This window comes from Rhinopithecus bieti, unplaced genomic scaffold (assembly GCF_001698545.2).
Source record: "Rhinopithecus bieti isolate Rb0 unplaced genomic scaffold, ASM169854v2 scaffold_38833, whole genome shotgun sequence".
NCBI classification, from domain to species: domain Eukaryota; kingdom Metazoa; phylum Chordata; class Mammalia; order Primates; family Cercopithecidae; genus Rhinopithecus; species Rhinopithecus bieti.
This window is the reverse complement of record NW_016816114.1, coordinates 57674-79058: the sequence shown is the minus strand read 5'-3', so window position 1 is coordinate 79058 and position 21385 is coordinate 57674. Positions and strand designations below refer to the sequence as shown.

The window sequence follows — 21385 nt, the reverse complement described above, 5'->3', positions numbered from 1 at the left end:
CTTTTTCCATTGGGAAAAAAAAAAAAAAAAACACACCTTGGTGAGTTGCGACCCTACACGTGGCCAAAGGTCTCTGGGAGGCGTGGAGTCTCGGGACAGCCAGTGATCCTTGATCAGACAGTTGCTCTGCAGCTTGCCCATGGCAGTCAGTCTTTCCAGGGGCCTGTCTTAAGTCTGCAGCAATGCAGACATGTGTCTCTTCCCATGCGAGCACACTCAGGTCAAGTGCTAATAGTGAGTCCCCACAGAGCATAAAAGCATCCTTCTCACAGAAAGGCCACGCGACTGTTTGCAGGTGCCCTTTGAAAAGGTTATTTTGAGGGGAGTAAAAATGCCAGAGTTAAGGGGTCTGAGGAGGAACAAGGTAGAGACTCAAGCCTTTTCCACAGAAAATGAGATTTATTTTAATGTTCTTGGATGACATTTTTAACGAAAAATTTTCCTCCGTGGAATTAAGATGCTCAGAGAATGTGAGGCCTCAAAGCCCTCTTGTTTCACAGTCCTGGGAGAAGACACGGCATTCCACAGGCCGCTTGGCTGATGAGTGGCAGAGCTGCCAGTGAAATGGGATGGGGCCCCAGCCTCGGAGGCCAGGGTTTATCCCGTTCCTCTGAGCTGTCGCCACTTGCCAGCAGCACCCAGAGGAGCCAGTGCAGCCCTTTGCGAAGGAGATAAAGTATCTGGGACATCTGCCCCAGGACATTACACCCCAGCCATGCTCACACTTTCTCCATCGTCCGGGACAATTCCTCCAGAGTCTGTGCAAGTTGTAGCCTCTTTGCTCTCAGGCCAGGTGGGCCCCAGCTAGTTGACACCAGTAGTAAATTACTGCTAGAGGAAATCAGCTAGGAGCAAGGTTCTTCCACCTTTCCTGAAGGTGGCAGTGAAGGGATAACATGGGGCAAGCCCCAGTCCCAAAGCTGGATTGGCACATGGGGAAAGTGAGTGGCTTACAGAGCACGCCCTGGAATTCCCAGGCTGGAGTGCAGTGGCACAGTCATGGCTCACTGCAGCCTTGACCTCCCAAGGCTCAGGTGATCCTCCTGTCTCAGCCCCCCCAAGTAGATAGGACTACAGGCGTGCACTACCACACCTGGCTAATTATTATTTTTGAGATGGAGTCTCGCTCTGTTGCCCAGGCTGGAATGCAGTGGCAAAATCATGGCTCACTGCAACCTCTGCCTCCCGGGTTCCAGTGATTCTCCTGCCTCAGCCTCCCAAGTAGTTGAGACTACAGGTGTGCACCACTGCGCCCAGCTAATTTTTGTATTTTAGTAGAGATGGAGTTTCGCCACGTTGGCCAGTCTGGTCTTGAACTCCTGACCTCAGGTGATCCACCTGTCTCAACCTCCCAAAATGCTGGGATTACAGGCGTGAGCCACTGCGCCCTGCCTCACCTGGCTAATTTTTGTGTTTTTAGTACATACGAGATCAGACAGTTGCTCTGCAGCTTTCCCATAGCATTCAGTCTTCTCAGGGGCCTGTCTTAAGTCTGCAGCAATGCATGCAGCATGTCTCTTCCCAGCTGCTAGTGGTGAGTCCCCACAGAGCATAAAAGCACCCTCCCACTGCAGCGAACCGAGATCGCACCACTGCACTCCAGCCCGGGCAACAGTGGAAGACTTCGTCTCAAAAAAAACAAAATAAAAGAAAAAAAGCATCCTCCCCACACCGTGTTGCCCAGACTGGTCTCGAACTCCTGGGCTCAAGCAATCCACCCACCTTGGCCTCCCAAAGTACTGGGACTATAGGCATTAGCCACCACACCTGGCCAAATTCCCTCGCTTTATGTATTTATTTATTTACTTATTTCAGTTTTTTTTTAATTTCAATAGACTTGGGGGGAACTGGTGGTTTTTGGTTACATAGATTAATTATTTAGCGGTGATTTCTAAGGTTTTGGTGCACCCATATGAGCAGTATACACTATTCCCCATGTGTAGTCTTTTATCCCTCTCCCTCCTCCCACCCTTCCGAGTCTCCAAAGTTCATTGTATCATTCTTAATGCCTTTCTGTCCTCATAGCTTAGCTCCCACTCATAAATAAGAACATAATGATGTTTGGTTTTCCATTCCCGAGTTACTTTACTTAGAATAATGGTCTCCAAGTCCCTCCAGGTTGCTGCAAATGCCATTATTTCATTCCTTTTTATGGCTGAGTAGTATTCCATGACGTATACATGCCACATTTTCTTTATGTACTCATTGATTAGTGGGCATTGGGCTGGTTCCAAATTTCTGCCATTGCAAATTGTGCTGCTTTAAACATGTGTGTGCAAGTATCCTTTTCGTATGATTTCTTTTCCTCTGGGTAGATACCCAGTAGTGGGATTGCTGGATCCAATGGTAGTTCTTACTTTTAGTTCTTAAAGGAATTTCCACACTGTTTTCCATTATATTTGTACTAGTTTACATTCTCCCCAGCAGCATAAAAGTGTTCCCTTATCACCACATCCACACCAATATGTATTATTTTTTTATTTTTGATTATGATCATTCTTGCAGGAGTAAGGTGATAATACATTGTGGTTTTTGATTTGCATTTCCCTGATCATTAGTGATGTTGAGCTTTTATATATATGTTTGTTGGCCATTTGTATATCTTCTTTTGAGAATTGTCTATTCATGTCCTTAGCTTACTTTTTGATGGGAGTGTTTTGTTTTGTTTTGTTCTTACTGATTTGTTTGAATTCTTGTAGATTCTGGATATTAGTCCTTTGTCAGATGTATAGTTTGCAAAGATTTTCTCCCATTGTGTGGGTTGTCTGTTTACTCTGCTATTTCTTTTGCTCTGCAGAAGCTTTTTAGTTTAAGTCCCGTCTATTTGTCTTTGTTTTTGTTGCATTTGCTTTTGGGCTCTTGGTCATGAAGTCTTTACATAAGCCAATGTCTAGAAGGGTTTTTCAGATGTTATCTTTTAAAATTTTTATGGTTTCAGGTCTTAGATTTAAGTCTTTGATCTGTCTTGAGTTGAATTTTGTATAAGGTCAGAGATGAGGATCCAGTTTCATTTTTCTACGTGTGGCTTGTCAATTATCCCAGCACCATTTGTTGAAAAGGGTATCCTTTCCCCACTTTGGTTTTCTTTGCTTTGTTAAAGATCAGTTGGCTGTAAGTATTTGACTTTATTTCTGGGTTCTCTCTTCTGTTCCATTGGTCTATATGCCTATTTTTATGCCAGTACTATGCTGTTTGGTGACTATAGCTGGATAGTATAGTTTGAAGTCAGGTAATGTGATGCCTCCAGATTTGCTTTTTGCTTAGCCTTGCTTTGGCTGTGTGGGCTCTTTTTCAGTTTCATATTCCTTTTTGGATTGTTTTTTCTAGTTCTGTGAAGAATGATGATGGTACTTTGATGGTGGGAATTGCAATGAATTTGTGGATTGCTTTTGGCCATATTGTCATTTCCACAATATTGATTCTACCCATCCATGAACATGGGATGTGTTTCCATTTGTTTGTGTCATCTGTGATTTCTTTCAAGAGTATTTCGTAATTTTCCTTGTAGAGGTCTTTCACCTCCTTGGTTAGGTATATTCCTAACTATTTTAATTTTTTTTCAGCTATTGTGAAAGGGGTTGAATTCTTGATTTGATTCTCAGCTTGGTCGGTGTTGGTGTGTAGCATGAGCCTTTAGGGTCTTCTAGGTATACAATCACGTCATCAGCAAACAGTGACAGTTTGATTTCCACTTTACTCATTTGGATGCCGTTTCTTTCTCTTGTCTTATTGCTCTGGCTAGGACTTCCAGTACTATGTGGAATAGAAGTGGTGAAAGTGGGCACCCTTGTCTTGTTCCAGTTCTCGGGGGAAGCTTCCTCACTTTAAAAATGGGACTATTATAATGTCTGCCTTGTAGTGTTATTTATAACAGATGAACACATGTCTATAAAGTTCTGGGCTTAGGAATAGTATTTGTCATTATTAAGAAGAAAAGGTCAGCGGATCAGAGCCATTTCCTGAGTTGGTCGTAGCTTCATCCAGAGGCTGTAGTGAGCAAACTTTACACCCTGCATTGCATAGTACTTCCTCGCTTTTTCCTCTGTTAAATCACTTTTATTGGTTTTATTTTTTAATGTGTATGCTCATTGTACATAAATAATATAGAAAAGTTCAAAGATGACAGTAAAACTCATGCAACTCAGAAACTTGGGAATTTTCTGTGCATTTTACATGTGTGTTCTCATTTTACAAACCACATAACAACTCCTTGAGATTGGCCTTCTTATCCCCATTGTACAACGGGAGAGACTGAAGCTCATGGGGGACGGCTTGGCCGCTCTCAGGAAGCTAGGTCCTGGCAAACAATGGTATAAGCCTGGGTCTGTTGGCCACTAGAGCTGGAGATCCTGGCTGGCCTCTTTGATGCTCTGCTGCTCTGGTTGTACCATCCTGTAACCTGTGATTCTTCAGTCCGTAGTAGCCCTTTGCTTTGTGGTTAGCTTCCCTTGAGAGGTAGGCCAGGACTTCAAAGTATGATGCACTCCAGAATGGTGGAGCAGGTGAAGAACTAAAAGCTCTTACGGAGAACATCTAACCACCTGATGTGGTAGCATCAGGGAAGACATCAACTCATTTGGAGAAATATGACCAGCAAGTGTTTCCTCTTCTGAGCAGGCCCTACTCTGAGCCCAGGTTCTTCTGCCCAAGAGCTCTGTCACTTAGGGATGATGCTAAATAAAACAAAACTTTAACAACTGGTCAAGTAATCAGAATTAATATATGAATCAAAACTTTAAGAGTATATTCTCTAAATAAAATAAATTATATAGAGTCTATCCTAAAACTGCCTCCCAAGTGACACAGATTGTGACATAAAGCATTCGTTCAATTATTCCAATAACTCCCTGGTAATTTTTTGGCCCTTAGAAATTGTTGGTGTGATCTGTTTGGCCTGGTTGTCACAAGCCCCTGTCTGAGGCAAGTTTGCCATACTCTCACAGTGCCTTCCTCGTTAAATCATATCCTTAGCACCCAGAACCCAGTGCTTTGCTGCAGCAAGCTGGGCACAGCTCAGCTGGGTACAGACCTGGATGCCAACACTGCCCGCCTGGGCTGACCAGGGGGATCTTGGTCCCTGTGACACCACCACTAATAGCACCACCCCCTTCCCTGTCACCACCCCACCCTTCTGTCTGCATGGTACCACTTCCACAAGGTAAGTTACCCACCAGTCCAGAAGGCTTTTGTGATTTTGGCAACCAGTACATATGGACTTTCCTATGCAGAATTTCATCTTGTACCTCAACCCAGACAAGTCACTTCATTTCACTTGAAATTCAGATTCCACTTCTGCTAAATGGGAATACTTGCACTGCCTTACCTGGTTTAGAAGGCTGAGAATGGTTCCCAAAGACATCAGGTCCTAATCCTGGAACCCGTCAATGTAACTTTCTTTGGAAAGAGGTCTTTGAGATGTGATTAACTGGAGGACCTTGAGATGGGAAGAGGATCCTGGATTATGCTGGATCCTAAATGCATCACAAGTGTCATAAGGGAGAAGCAGAGGGAGCTTACACATGTAAGGGGAGAAGGCCATGTGAAGACTCAGCAGAGAAATGGGAAGTTTGGAATGGTGCAGCTGCAAGCCAGGGAATGCTGCCAGCCTCCAGTAGCTGGAAGAAGTGGGAAACAGATCGTCCCCTGCAGCTTCTGGAGGGAGTGTGGCCCTGATGACAACTTGATTTTGGCCTAGTGATACTAGTTTGGATTTCTGGCTTCCAGAAGCCTGAGAGAATACATTTCTATTGTTCAAAGCCACCAAGTTTGTGGTAATTGTTAGAGCAGCCACAGAAAACAATGTGGGCGGCTACGATGGAATTCGTATGTGAAAAATTCACGGAGAAGCATGATGTAATTGTGTGTCATCACATGAGTGCTGATTATAAAGAAAAGTGATGACACATTAGTAGTTTTACCCAAGCGTTCACAATGGATTTGATCCTGGAACTGAGAATTCATCAGTCCTGGGCGCCATCTTGCTCTGTGACCTTCCCAAGAAGGACGATGCTGCTATTTTATTTCTGCCCTTGCCTTCATTTACCTGCAGTGATTTTAGAGAATTGAGCTGCAGCTCTTCCACCTAAATTAGAGAGCTGTGTTTGTGTTTGTAGGCTGATGGTATCCATTAGAGAAATTGTAACAAAAATAGGAAATTAGGAACAGTTTTAATTCCTCTTGGGACCTCTGAAAACAGCAATTGTGATTCCAGAGAGCAGAGATGCAAATTGCTTACAAATTCAGTTTGCCAAGTAAATAGGCCTTACTGTTTGAAGTGGCTGGCCATGTTTACCATCTGATAAGATAGAGGCCTATCTCAACAGATAGATGAAAAGTCTACATATAACATTTAAAAATGGTTAAAATGGTGAACTTTATGTTTGTATATTTTACCACAACATTTTAAAGTTCATCTACAGATAATATTACAGTGCCCAGGATCTGCCAGATTACACTCACCATATTTTTTTCTCTCTTTAAAAATACTTTTTTGCTTTTTTTCAAGAAAATGCAGGTCTGCGTCACACAGTAATAACATGGCTCTAATTCCTGAATCAGGGTTGTTTATTTCTTGAGATCTCATAAAGCTATCTATTTTGTGTAATGTGGATTTAAACAAGCTTGATTTTAAGTGATCCATCCTAACCAGGTAGGATACATAATTAGTTTCCCATGAGGCCCATTGGTTGGAACCTATCAGTTAGCAGGATTGGTTCAATACCAAGTTTCCAATGGCTCACGTCATGTTGCATTCTTGTTTTTCTTTACCAACCCTCAGAGAATGCCCAGGCTCCCCTATTCCCACATTTTCTCAGTAGGGCCCAGCCTCCTATTGAGCCAGCAGGTCAGATGGGTGCCCTCCGGGGGTGTGTGTGTGTGTACTTTTCAGCATGCATGTGCATTTCTTCTTGCATGCGTGTGGTATATTTGGGGAATGAGGGCTCAGAGGAGTTTTGTTTTCATCTTAGGAGATTTGAATTCTCATTTCATGCTGGTCCTTCGCACATGAAATGCATCTTGGGCCATCAACTAAAGCTTAAACTCCCAGTCTAGACCAGAATCCAAGTCTGACATAGGAATGTCAACCAGAGGCCTCCAAAGTGCACCGAGTGGGTGTGTAGGGGGCATTTTAAAAATCTTTATGTGGTAAAACAATTCCAATACTATTCTCTGCCTCTGCCTAGATCTGGGAATTCCTGCTGAACAATTTCCATATATGTAAATGTGTGTTTATTTGTGCTTGCCAGGAAGTGTTCAGGGAAGCTTGGTACTAGAAGCTCCTTGGGTGGGGATGAGGGTTTAGGAGACCACTCAGAAGGATGAACGTCCAGGAAGAATGCATTTCAGCTTGATCCTCTAGAGGAAGCACATCTATCCCCACTTCCAGCCATTTACAGGAACCTTATAACAACCTTGGTATAAGATACCTGCAATGAGGAGGGACTCCACCCAGTACAATCTGCTGGTGAACATCTCCCCTTTCTATGATGTTCTTAATGTTGAGTCAAATCTGCGTTTTTTGGTGCATTCTGTCAACTAGTCCTGACTCTTACCTCTATCCTATCACTTTGTGGGGTACACACTGTGTTGTATAAAATTACACCCCACCTATGAACTGCCCTCTTTAAAATCAGAGAAGCGTAGCTGTCGCCAAAGCTGCTGGGGTGAAATTTGACCAGAAAGCTGCGTTTTCATCTTTATTTACCAAGTCATCAAACAAAATAATATTAATGGCTATTATTTCAGTGAGCATTTCCAGTGTGCCAGGCCCCATGCTGACTGCTTTATATATGTGATTACATTTAAACCTCCAACAACCCTACTGGATTTGGTATTATCATCTCTACTTAGGGGAAATCGAGGCTTAGAGGGTTTAGGTAATTTGCCCAAGAGCATCTAACTAGTACATTTGAATTTGAACTCAGGTGTGCCCACCCCAGAGCCCATCCTCTAGACTCAGACAAAGCTAGAAAAGAAGTCAGAGAATCAGACAGAAAATATAAGTAGATGATTGCTTTATGTCCCCTCCAGAGATATCTATTTGAAAGCTCCCTGCTACTCAGAAATTCCTTTCATTAAATATTTGAAAAGGGGACAAAAGAGAATGTTCTGAGAGCTTTGCTGGGTTTACAGGAGAAGCCCAGAGTCCCTGGTGTGGGTGGGGAATGAGAAGGCTGTTAGGGCCGTCCATGAACACCAAATTCCCATGGCTGTGAGCACAGCCAGGTCTTTGTCACCTGGTGCCTGTGCTGGCTTAAGCCGCAGCCCTCTTCAGGAAAAAATTTAAAGCATGTTTCTGCTTTTTAACCTTTGAAAATCATGTTGGGAAGGTGAATTAAGCTATGACATAGCTCAGTGAGATTTTTAAATTTACTTCTTTATTGAGGTACAATCATATTCAGTAAGATGAACTGTCTTTGTCAGTTCAGCCTGCTATGACAAGAATACCATAAGCTGAGTGATTTGAATAACAAACATTTATTTCTCATAGTTCTAGAGGTTGAGAAGTCCAAGATCAAGGTGCCAACAGATCCAGTGTCTGGTGAGGGCCCACTTCCTGCTGTGCGGATGGCCCCTCTCCTCACTGTACCCTCCCATGGCAGAAAGGAGAGAGACAGTGAGCACTCTTACCTTTTCTGATGAAGGCACTAATCCCACTCATGAGGGCTCCACCCTCATGGTCTGATCACCTATCAAGGGCCCACCTCCTAGTACTGTCGTATTGGCAGTTAGGATTTCAACACAAGAATCCTAATTTGTTTGTGATTAAGATTCCAAATCCTAATTTGGAAGGGACGCAAACATTCGGTGCACATGGGCACAGATCATAATTGTATGTACAGTTCTGTGAGTTTTGACAAACACATCTATGTAGTCAACAGCCCAATCAGGATGTAGAGCTTTTCCATCACCCTAGGAAGTCCTCTCATGCCCCTTTCCAGTTAGTCTCCTCCTCTCAACAGAGGTAAGCCATGGCTTGTTTGGTGATTGCTATGTATTCCTTATCTCCAGAGAGGGAAACAGGAGAATACAGAGTGGGGCTTTGCTAACAAGGCAAAAACTAAGCTGTACTCGCTTAGAAGAGTACACGCCTCCTAGCATTTTGCATCCTGTGTGCCTCACTCACCTCAACCTAGTTCCAGCCCTGTTTGACAGGGTGGCCTGTGACAGAGCCACTAAAATCGATTTGCTTCATACCTAGAAAGTGACATGGCCTGGCCCCACAGTTAGCTAAATCAACTCAGCAAGTCATACACTCCAAGGATTTGCTGAACATCGACTTCAGTGAACATCATACTCTTAAGTCAGTTCGATTTTCTCCCTATGTAAGGCATTTCTGGCCCATACATTTCAAAGCTAAATACAAAAAGTCCCTCTCCTAGGTTCAGGCAGAGTTTGCTATGGCAGCTCCTCAGTGTCATGTACAAAACTTTGCTCTTTCTCACATTCCAGGCCTCCCAATATCTAGACATGAGCTCACCAAGTGAACTATTACTCAACCTGGTGAATGAATGGGTGTTCTAATTCTTCACAAGTCCTTGCTATTAGTGGGAACTCTAATTGTGTTCTTCACGTATCCTTGTTATTAGTGCATATTTGTGATGCTTGTTTTGTCAAGTTTAGAATAATTCATATATACGTACTTAACTCAAAACTTAGACTGAACTCAAGTAAATATTTTCTTGATGGCTCCAAAGGGAGTTGAAAATCTTGCAGTACTCCAGAAGCATCATGAGAATTTCCATTTAACTGATGTAGAATTTCTAACTAGCTAGCTAGTAGAGAATTTCAGTGAATAGAATATCTTATGTGGTCATCCCATAAATTGCACGATCCGTGTACAAGATTTTTGCAATTCCAGTTGGGAGAACTATACTCAGAACTAAGTTTTGGGCTGGGTGCAGTGGCTCACGCCTATAATCCTAGCACTTTGGGAGGCTGAGGTGGGCGGATCACTTGAGGTCAGGAGTTTGAAACCAGCCTGGCCAACATGGTGAAACCCTGCCTCTACTAAAAACACAAAAAAAAATTAGCCGTGCATAGTGGAGGGCACCTGTAATCCCAGCTATTTGGGAGACTGAAGCAGGAGAATCGCTTGAACCCCAGAGGCAGAGATTGTAGTGAACCGAGATCACATCCCTGCACTCTAGCCTGGGTGACAGAGCAAGACTCTGTCTCAAAAAACAAAGAAACAAAGAAAAAAACCTAAGTTTTGAATTGAAACCTTATGTAAAAAACTGAGTATCATTTATATAAGAATTCAACTTCCAAAATACACCATGGTAGATGGAGCATGGGCTTTGGAATCAGCCATACCCACTTAAAGTGAGTGCAGGCTGCTTCCCACCTGAGCCTCAGTTCCCTCATCTGTGAAATGGGACTAATTATGATATAGATCACATAGGTTTGTTGGGTGGATTAAACAAGAATGCACCTGGAGGGCTTCACAAAGCCTGGCATTAGGTGCTCTGTAAGCAAGCAGCATTTCCAGAACAGAGCATTAGAGTCAATGATAACTTTACATTCTCACCAAACAAGTGAGACCAATTTAGGGCCCTATAGTTTGGTTGTATATTCTCAGACAAGGATCTTAAAGAGATCCTTCAGGTTCAGTTATGGTGTCTCATGGGGTCCAGAGGACAATGGTGGTGGCCAGGGCTCTGGGTCCCCAGCCAACACCAAGCCAGAGCAGTTCCATTTTGCCTGCTTCACATATGAGCTTCCGTGGTATCTTTCCTTCGGATTGCTGCTCTTAAAGTTAGGAAACCACTGACTTAATCCAACCCCTCACTTCATAGATGTGGAAACTAAGGCTCAAAAACCCTAGACAGTTGTCCCATGCACTCAGCAGAGGTCTCCTGACTCCCAGGCCTGTGTGTTCCCAGGACCCCGTCTGTCATAGATGGAAACACCTAACAGTAGAGGAAAGATGACAATGTTGAAGCAGCTGTTGAGTTTTCACATGGTTCTTCCAGCCAATGTCTAGTACTAGAAATGCCTCTTAAGAAAGGAAATTGGCTGTTTATCTTTTCCCCCATGGCTCCATTTGTGAAACTCCTGCTTTGGGTGTGGAACATCATGGGTGGCAGGAAACCCTTTAAAAGGGATATTTGCTTAGAAGTGCTTTATCCTCTTCTGCTAGGGAGTGGCTGCCCCATCTGGTGACTGTGCGCCCTCCTGTAGTCACTGACCATACCTCTCTCTATGACCACCATTTTGCAAACATTCATAGGGCCCCAGTGAGCACACTCGTAACACTGGGTTCCTAATTCTTCTGTCAGCAGAACATCTGCCAGGACTCCACCAGCATCCATTCAGTACTCAGGAACTTACTTTGCCACTCTGTTTTCCAGCCTCTCAACATTGCCTATAGCCACATCTACAGCTCCTACAGGAATTTCGTGGGGCCACCTCATTTCAAGACTATCTGCAGACTCCTGGGTTACCAGGGCATCGCTGTGGTCATGGAGGAACTGCTAAAGATTGTGAAGAGCTTGGTAAGGAAAGGCCTTAGTGTGGCTTGAGATGTGCCCATGTGGGGTTGACATAAACAAGGTTTGCTTTTACTTTTTACCTGGCCTGTGAAAACAAATCCCAGGCACTGCAGCTCTGCCTGTAGAAACCGCTCAGGGAGTCCCTTGCCTATATCCCTGGATTGGTCTTACCTATCATTCTGTTACATTTCTGTGCACATTTTGACCTATAGCTGTGCTCCTCATTTTCTGACCCCAAACTCCTTGTATTTGATGACTGAAGTCAGAAATCTTGATTTTGTCCTTCAGCGCTTGCCACTGACTCATCCTCCCCAGCTGTGCTCCATTATCTAATTTGAGCAGGGTGAATTCATGACTCTTGTGCTGCCATTTTCCACGCCCTTACCCACAGCAGACATCTCTAATCAATCACCATGCTTCTTTCCCTTGGGATTTCTTGCTAAACACTGCTTCCCATACTGTACTGGCTTCAAGAGAGTTCTGTATCCCTTTACCGCTATATCCCTTTACCACTATTCTGCATCTGCCCCAAATATGGTCATCTGAATTTCATTTCATTTCCTGCAACACTGCTGAAGGCCAAAACATTTAAGATGTTTATGAAAATTTCAAGTGACAAAAGTAATTTATAACCAGATCAGGAATAGCAAATAGGATTAATCTGCTAACTCCAATTCTTTGGCAGCAGCTTTGTGGAACCATGGGTTGTTAAAGATTATGGAACTAAATCCAGAGTAAAACAAGAAAATGTGGTAATTGATTAAAGATGTCTTTAATCAATTCAACCTTGGGCACAGGAGGGATGAACATGCCATGAGTTTTGCAGGCTGAAATTAAGTAGCATGTTTTAATCTCCACAATTTCCTGGCTCCATTTCATTTTAGCTCTTAGTCTGAATCTGATACAAGCATCCTCAGCCCCAGGAAAGACCCTGCACCTAGAAATGTGCCCTCCTTGAAGTCTGTAAGCCCAAAAGAATAATGAGAGAGCTCCTTTTTCAGTCTTATAAAGGCTTATTTTCCCTTATAAAGGTCAAAGGGACTGTTCTCCACCTTTAGGCAAGCCTGCCCCTTCCTCTCAGAGGTCTCAACAAAACCTCCGTAGCCCAGAATTCAGCCCAGAGATGCACACTTGCTGCAGCAGATTATCTCACTCATCTGTACTCTTCTTTTGTCAGCTCCAAGGAACCATTCTCCAGTATGTGAAAACACTGATAGAAGTGATGCCCAAGATATGCCGCTTGCCCCGACATGAGTATGGCTCCCCAGGTTGGTGATAGCAAAACAATCCAGACCCATCCCATGGTGGGGAGGGAGGCTCTGACCATCCACCTTAGAGCGTTTGCTTCTCTAACATGCCAGTGAGCTGGCAGAGTACCAGCTATCCATCCTCCGCCGCCACCAGCGAGATAGGCTTTTAATCCCTCTGAGCAATGGTATCATCTTATCAGTGGAGGGAGATGATGCTTGCGGGGCCTGCCTCATGGGACTGCTGGGAAATTGGAAGAGGACAGCAAATGTCAGCGTGTTTAAATAATGCAGAGCCAGGTTATTAGAAAAGGTACTTACGAGCTCAGCACCTCCAGATCTTCCTCCATCTGCATATCTGGGGAGACCGAGGCTCCAGGCAGTGGTGCCAAGTTGACATATCTAAGATAAGTCAGGAAAGGGACATATTTGCTGTTTGACCGCTGGGCAGAGAAATAATTATTTCCTTCCTTGATAGTGAACTGAATACAGGGCCTGGAGAAGAGGGAAAGATGGGGACTGTGACTTGGCATCTGATGTTTCTTTTCAAAACCAAGATGTCTAGTGCTGGGTCTGCATGATTGAGAATAGGAAAAAGATAAGGCTAAAATTTCTGGAGTTCAGTCCCAGCTGCCCTACTTACTACCTATGTGACTATGGGCGTGCCCCTTACCCTCTCTGAGCCTCATCTGAAAATAGGGATAATAGTGCCTAGTTAGTGATATTGTTGTAGTAAATGAGATACTACAGATAAAGTGCTCAGCACAATATCTGACACCTACTAATAAATATTCATTCCTGTCATGATAGGAATTCAGGCAACTTTGGAGGGACTGGAAAGGGTCCAGTGCTGCCTCATTTGTGTGCGCGTGCGCGTGCGCGTGCGTTCTGAAAAAGACACGAGCCAGCTTCTAGAACTTTTTCCAGTACTGAGCCCTGAAAGAAATCTCACTCTGGGCCTGCAGAGAAGAGGGATGCGTGGTTCGGCTTTTTGCTATCCGAGAGTCAGGTCTGGGGCTGCCACTCAGTCATTGTTTCCCACAGACCCTACTGAGCAGTGTCAACTTCCCACTGACCCATCCCACTTCTTCTCCCAGGGATCCTGGAGTTCTTCCACCACCAGCTGAAGGACATCATTGAGTACGCAGAGCTCAAAACAGACGTGTTCCAGAGCCTGAGGGAAGTGGGCAATGCCATCCTCTTCTGCCTCCTCATAGAGCAAGCTCTGGTAAGTCCAGAGCCCAAAGGAAATGAGGTATCTCCAGGTTGGAGGGGATGCCAACTCCAACCAGATATTGAGGCTCCTGCAGCATCAATTTGTGCTCTTTTAGTGTAAGCTCACATGCTCTTTTCAGTTCATTTCCAGACAGACATGGATTCCAGTCCTGGCTCTCCCATTCACAATTAGCGCAGTTGTCTAGGTCTTAGTTTGCCATTCCCTCATGTTATGGAACCAAACTGGGGTCCACTTGCCTGGCGCAGTAGGGGACAAACATCCATGCCGAGGTTTACTGCAGGAGAAAGGAGGGTGTTTATTTTTAGGGTACCAAGCAAGGAGAACTGAGCAGTTTTCACCTAAGACCTCACCTCTCCAATGGCTTGCAAACAAGGCTTTTTAGAGGCAGGAGTAAATTTCAGGACAGCAGAAGTTTCAGGCAAAGTTAAAAGTCATTGTATGGAAGGTACACATTGGTTTAGCCCAAAGGGGCAGGCTATCTTGAAGTAGGTAGGGGCTTACAGTCATAGGTAGATTCAGAGAGTTTCTGATTTGCAAATGGGTAAGGAAGAGAAGCTTTAAAATTTAGGGTCAGCAGAAAAGAATGTTAGCTCTGGCTTGTGGGTATGATTTCTTCTAGGCCTCCCAGGAATAAGTTTAGAACAAAGAACTGCGGTCAGAGTTTGGCCTGCAGTTCCCTCTTATCTGAGGTCTGCATGCCAGCACATCTGTTTGGTGTGGGTCCAGGTTTCTGAAAAACAACTCCGGCTCATATGTGAAGATGTTATCTTTAATTTCTGTAGGGAATCAAACGTCCCATGATTCTAGCTTCCTTGGCTGCTGTTTTAAGGTACTGTTACCTTCTTGCTTATCAGCTTGCTTATTTACTTCTTGGGGCTAGCTAGATGCCTGGAATTTCCCTTGAAGAAACTCAAGATTTTATTTCCATGCTTAGGTGGGGTGGTGCTGCAGGCCCCTAAGGGGGTTCCCTTCTCCATCTCATTTATTAGATAATTATTCCTTGGATACCTGAGGACAGGTACTGTGCTGGGGCATGTAGCAGTGTCCAGCCCTGCCTCCTGTCCTGTCCATATTCACGCTGAAATCGTGTGTCTATGGTTACAGCAAGAGCTAGGAGGGGTGAGTGCAGGGTCCCATGGGAACAGGAGACAGAGAACTCGATGTGTTCTTGGGGCTGAGGAAGGACTTCTCCGGGGAGGTGGCCTGGAGAATGAGCAGGAATTTGCCTGGTGAAGCTGTCCCAGCCCGAGGGGAGAACATGCACTGTTATCTTCATTTTTTATGATGGGGGACAGTTGTTTTACCTTGCAGGATAGTTTCAAGGCTGGAAAGATACACCACACATAAAGCTCATGCAGTAAGAACTAAACCATCGGTACATCAGTAGTGTTGTCATATTGAACAAAGCACACCCCCCCAGACATCTCCCTCTTAGGACCCCGCAGAACCGGCACATTCTTCTTCCTGCATGACCACTTGGATTTGCTCTGCCTCACGGCTGACTCAGAGGCTGTGTTCTCCTCCTTCCTCCCCAAGGTGCTCCCAGTGGGCCCAGTCCTATGGGTGTCAGGGTAACAGAGACAGCCTAGAGCAGAAGGAAACAGAAGGATGTTACTCTGGGGTGCATCATTCTCAGGACCTAGTGGGAATCTCTTTCAGCATCCATCCACTCATTCAGCAAGAGGCATGGCAAGCCTCTTCATTGCCAGGAGCAGTTCTAGGTTGTGGATAAATGGCCATGAATAAGAGACAGAGTTTTACCATTTTTATTCCAGAGAGGGAAACGAGCAAAGTCATAAAAATCAGATTGTGGTTGCAGATGGGGAGGAGAGCTGTGAAGGAATACACAGGATTATAGGATAAAGGGAGAGTGACTGTGTCAGAGAGAGATGTGCTGTTTTTGAAGAGGATAGAGCTTGGTCTTTAAGGGACAGGGAGGACCTCATAGTGAGCTGGTGCCAAGGGGACAGAGGTAAGAGCCGTGGAGGGAGGCAGCCAGTCAGCAGGTCACTGGGGCCTCATGGGCCACTGCAGGATGCCATGTGAGCAGCAGGTGAGGGGGTCTGCTTGGCTGTTTTCAAAGGCCTGGGGGCTATTGGGAGAGTGAAGGACAAGTCTCTTACGGTCTAGAGCCCATCTTGGAGGCAGTAGGTGCTTGGACAATAGACGGGAGGGGAAAGGAAGAGCCTGGAACAAAGGTAAAGAGATAATGGAGCTTCTGAATCAGAGCCAGTAAGGATGCCTTGCCTCTAATTGTCTTTGTGACTTGGGATGAACCAGTTCATTTCATCCCTCGGTGCCCCCATCCCTAAAATAAGTGACTTGGACCTGCCGCTCTCAAACTCACCCTGAGAGGCTCTGAAATGGGGACTGTTTGCTCTTCCTCTATAAGGAGTAATTGCTTGTTACCCCTTAAATGGACTCTCCAGACAACTAATTGATAGGTTTTTTACACAGATCAGCAGACCCAGGTTGCTATAGCAATGTAGCCTTCAGAAGTCACAGGGATACATAGGGACAACTTCTGAAGGCCTCAGGGGCACCAGGAACAGTGGAAGTCGGGGTAGGGGGGGTCCCTGAAGCCTCAGTCCCTGAGTGTCTCCTGTTAAGCACCTCTCTTCATGAGGAACTGTGACTCAAAGACCATCAGTTCAGCTTCCCCTATTCAGACTCCAGGAGGCAGACTATTGATGGGGGCTGCAAGGAAAGGACAACTTCCTCAGGCACTGTCTGGGTGGTCACTCACGTGTATCACTGAGGACAACAGGACACTCAGTATCAATGACCTTCAGAGCTGAGACAGACCCCCTACAGCATGAATGTTTCAACTCCTTCTATTCATAAGTGAGAAAACAGAGAACCCGAGAGAGAAGGAACTCACCTGAGGTCACACAGCATAGCAGCAGCAGAGGTGGAAGAACTAAAGCACAGGTTTCCAGTACTGATGATCCCAGTCCTTGGGGGCTAGGGGTCGGGGAAGGGTGGGGAACACAGAGCAGGGATTAGGTTCACTGAAGTCCACACTCCCCTTTCTACTTAGACAGCTGGAGAGATCTCCAAGCCTAGACAGTGCTTTCTGAGATTAGAATGAAGCATGAACTTTCTGGAGGTTTTTTTAAGTTTAGGAAGCTAGAATTAAATATTTAAATGACATACCAATTGTCCTCAATGAAAGAGGACTACTAATTGCCAAAAAAAAAAAAAGAAAGAAAAGAAAAGAAAGATGCCTAATGGCCATCATAGAAGAAAGGCTGTATAAACTGTGGAATATTCATTCTCGTGGAAAACTCTGAAGCAGGTAAAAATAATAAGCTGATAAAGTAGCTTTGCACATACCAAGATAAAAAATAGTGAAAGATACAATATTGAGCTTAAAAAAAGTTTTAAGACACACATGATGCCATAGATGTAAACAAAAAATAAACCCCACAAATAACACTGCATTGAAAAAGATCTGGCAAAAAAGCATACCGAGTAGTTAACAATCATTTTCTCTAGGTATTAGGGAGGAATCCAGGATTAGAGGTCAACAGGGACTTTTTAGCCTTATCTGGAATGTCTTAATTTCTTACAGGGAAAGCATATTCATGCATTATTATTGACCTATCATTTTAAAATAGTTAATATATGCTGGTTTTAGAAAAACTGGGAAATACCAGAAAGTGCAAAGGAATAAGAAATCTCTTGCCCCCTTTACTTTTCCATATTTTGTCTTTTCTAATAGATTTTCAGAGGTCTTTCTGGTTGTAGGTTCCATAATACCTTCTCATTCTGTGGTTTGCCTTTTAAAAAAAAAAAAAAACAGAGATTAATGTATCATTGATAGGTAGAGGGATATAAATTAAACAGATGATGACTTGGACAAAGGTATTTTCCTCATTAAGTTAGGTGCTTATAAATATTTCTCAAAATTCAGGGTGCAGTATTAGTACAGAAACCCAGGTACCTGTGACATTATTTTTCTGGTTTTGGGTTTTTATACGGCATTCTGGTGGTTTCAATTAAGATCTTACAGTCAAATGCATAAATCTTAAGTGTACAGGTTGCTGAAGGCACATGTCCATGTAGCCCAGGTCTAGACACAGAACATTTACAGTATCATAGATGGTTCTCTCATGCCCTCTTCAGTGTTCCGCAAGGAATCATGGTTCTGAGTTCTACTTCCAGAGATAATGTTGCTTGTCCTTGAATTTCATATAGAGTTATCTAGTATGTTTGTTCCACAAGGAATCGTGGTTCTGAGTTCTATTTCCAGAGATAAGGTTGCTTGTCTTTGAATTTCATATAGAGTTATCTAGTATGTTTTCCCTTTCCTTTCTGACCTCTGTCGTTCAAGATTACATTTGAGATTCATCCATGTTATAGATGATCCATTTTTTATTACTGAATCAATTACTCCAGTATTCTCATTGCATGAACAGACTAACTGAATCATCCATTTTCCTGTGGGTGGACGTTTGGGTTGTTTATAGTTTGGTACTATTATGAATAATGGTGTCATGAATATTCTTGTACATGTGTTTTGCTGTATGTATGCTCCTGTTTTTATTAAGGAAATACCTATTAGGTTAGCTTCAAAGCAGTTTTGCAAATTATACCAATTTATACTCGCATGCAGCAGTATATGAGAGTTATAACTTCTCTGCAGCCTTATGAACAATTTGTCCCTCTTTAATCATAGCCATTCTGGCGGGGGATGTCATATGTCATTATGATTTTGATTTCCCTAGTGATGCTGATTCTCCTTCCACATGCTACTAACCATTTGGACACCATCTTTTGTGACGTGCTGGTCAACATTCTTGCCTTTTTAAGTCATCTTTCTTATGGATTTGTGGCCATTATATATTATGGATACATGTATTGCAGATATATTACTCTGGCTTGTGTCTTGGTGAATAGAAGTTCTTCAGGCTTAGTGGAGTTTTTTTTTTCCCTTACGGTTGATACTCTTGTGACTTGTTGAGAAAACCTCGCCTACTCTCACGCATGAAGATAGGCTATCCTCGGAAAGTTTTAGAGGTTAGTCTTTCAAGGCTAAACAGACCTTTAAGTCCATATTGTTCACCTAGAATTGATGCTTGTGTTTAATGGGAGGTATAAATCTTTTATTTCCAGATTGTTCTGGCACTACTTCTTGAAAAGACCTTTCTCCTGCAGTCTGTAGTGGTAGTGCTATGTCTTTTATCTCGTGTCCATAAATGGTCTGGTCATCGCAGCCTCTTAATATTTGTTGGATCTAATCTGAAACATATAAAAATACTTAAATACTGATTTGTATCAGGTTTTTAAAGGAAATTCTTCCCTGGGAAATCAGAAAGTGGTCATTAGGGAAATAGCAATCACTAAGTTTTTGTTCAAATTTTGTGTGGTTTTCTAGACTTCGGGCCATTGTTATGCCAGCATACACCAGGAGAGGGACCTGTTTGTACATGTGAGGGAGGGCGGGCCCGTGTCCCTGGGAGGGACAGAGCCGTTTAGTCTGTCTTTTACTGCAAGGCCTCTTGCCTCTGCCTTCATCTCTGTTACTTCTTCTGTCCTTATTTTATTAGAGTGGACCACAGAAATGCTCCAGTCAGTCCTTTGAGAGCATTACTGCCCTCACCAGAGATGAGGCGAGTCTAGACCCAAACTCACAGATCCAAATGCCAATCAGATCTGGAAAAGCCCCCAGAGACCATCCAGGGTTGGTTTCTCAACCTCAGCACCACTGACATTTGGAGCCAGATAATCTTTTAGGGGGTTGCCCTGGGCTTTATAGGATGTCAAACAGCATTTTTGGACCATATTCCAGTTGTACCCTTCATTGTGGCAACGAACATGTCTCCAGATATTGCCTGACATTCCTTAGGAGGGCAAAACCTCCCCCTGTTGAAAACCACTCATCTAGTGCAACCTCACATTTTCTAGATAGGAAAACCGAGGTCCCAAGAGGGAGCTGATTTTCCCAGCCTAACAGCTAGTGCAGGAGTCTGGATGAAAACCAGATGCCCCTTGGAATCCAAAGATCCTTCAGGTTAGCATATTACAGTACAGAGAGATGCCCAGCTGAGCTCTGCCAGTTGTTTTTGTTCTTTTCAATAGTTTCATCCCCACATCTGACCTTCTGTCTCCTACTTCTACCTTTTAATGTCTTTCCTCTAATTGTTTTTATTACACAATTGAAATAAATTCATTGATTGAAAACTCAGAGAAGCAGAAAGAAAAAACCACTTTGTCACACTAAGATGACCTCTGTTCACTTTTTTTTTTTTTTTTTTTTAAGACGGAGTCTCACTCTGTTACCGGGGCTAGAGTGCAGTGGCGTGATCTCGGCTCACTACAACCTCTACCTCCCGGGTTCAAGCTATTCTCCTGCCTCAGCCTCCTGAGTAGTTGGGGTTACAGGCATGCACCACCATGCCCAGCTAATTTTTGTATTTTTAGTAGAAGAGATGAGGTTTCACCGTGTTGGCCAGGCTGGTCTTGAACTCCTCACCTCAAGTGATCTGCCCACCTCGGCCTCCCGAAGTGCTGGGATTACAGGCATGAGCCACCACACCCGGCCAACCTCTGTTCACATTCTAAAGGATATTCTTCCAGATGTTTTTATGTTCTAGCAGATTTTCCCATATAAAATTAGTAGTTATAAAAGCAGTACTCACCAAGGTAAGAAGAATGACTACCTCTATGAGGTGTGATGGGTGACAGGGGCGTGGGAGAAGTATCTCTCACTTTTTAGACTTTATTGTTTAGATTTATTGCATTAAATATTTATTACTTTTTTCCTTAAAAGGAAAGACTCATATGTAGCAAATGTATACAATTCAAATGCATGGAAAGTAAAAAAGTAAAAGCCCCATCTCAACCACCCCTCTCAGACCGTCACTCCATACGCCCACCTGTGCTTGATCCAGGATGATTTTACCTGTCACTCTGAGAAAAGACTCCTCCAGCTGCCCAAGAAGCGTATCCTGTCCCTTTGCCCAGGCACCCACAAGTAATGCCTCTGGCCTTTCTGTATCAGTGTTTCTTAGCCCAGACACAGATTATGTTTTTGGTTGAAAATGATCCACGCTTTGTGGAATAGAGGCACTTTGACTCCCAATGATACCCTTCCTTTGTGTGACTTTATGATTTTTAAGTATATTTACATCTTTTCAGACATGGCTTTATCTGAAAAACAAACCTGTTAGTGTGAACATATCAGGACTTGGGAAAAAATGGTCTGAGAGGTAAGAGTCACTGGTTCCACAGACAAGACCAAGAGCCCCTATGGGCCAGGCAGAGTGTGAGACTCCAGGACATATCCCATCCCTGACGGCACTGTTCACCACCCACCCGCCGGTTTTCAGCATAGAGGGTTAGCCTCCAAGCCCTCCAGGGGTGGGGTTCAAGCCACCACGCCTGGCCAGACTCAGATATTT

The 21385-nt window shown here is 43.9% G+C and overlaps 1 protein-coding gene across 7 annotated transcripts in view; it reads left to right on the top strand.

Moving 5' to 3' along the window:
- CYFIP2 (cytoplasmic FMR1 interacting protein 2) overlaps positions 1-21385 on the top strand; it is a 136490-nt gene that overhangs the window by 82333 nt on the left and 32772 nt on the right. For all 7 annotated transcript variants that reach the window (XM_017854394.1, XM_017854397.1, XM_017854400.1 and 4 more), the window contains 3 exons: positions 11355-11498; positions 12673-12763; positions 13840-13970. In XM_017854394.1, the coding sequence (XP_017709883.1) occupies positions 11355-11498; positions 12673-12763; positions 13840-13970 (366 nt within the window). The remainder of the gene's footprint in view (positions 1-11354; positions 11499-12672; positions 12764-13839; positions 13971-21385) is intronic.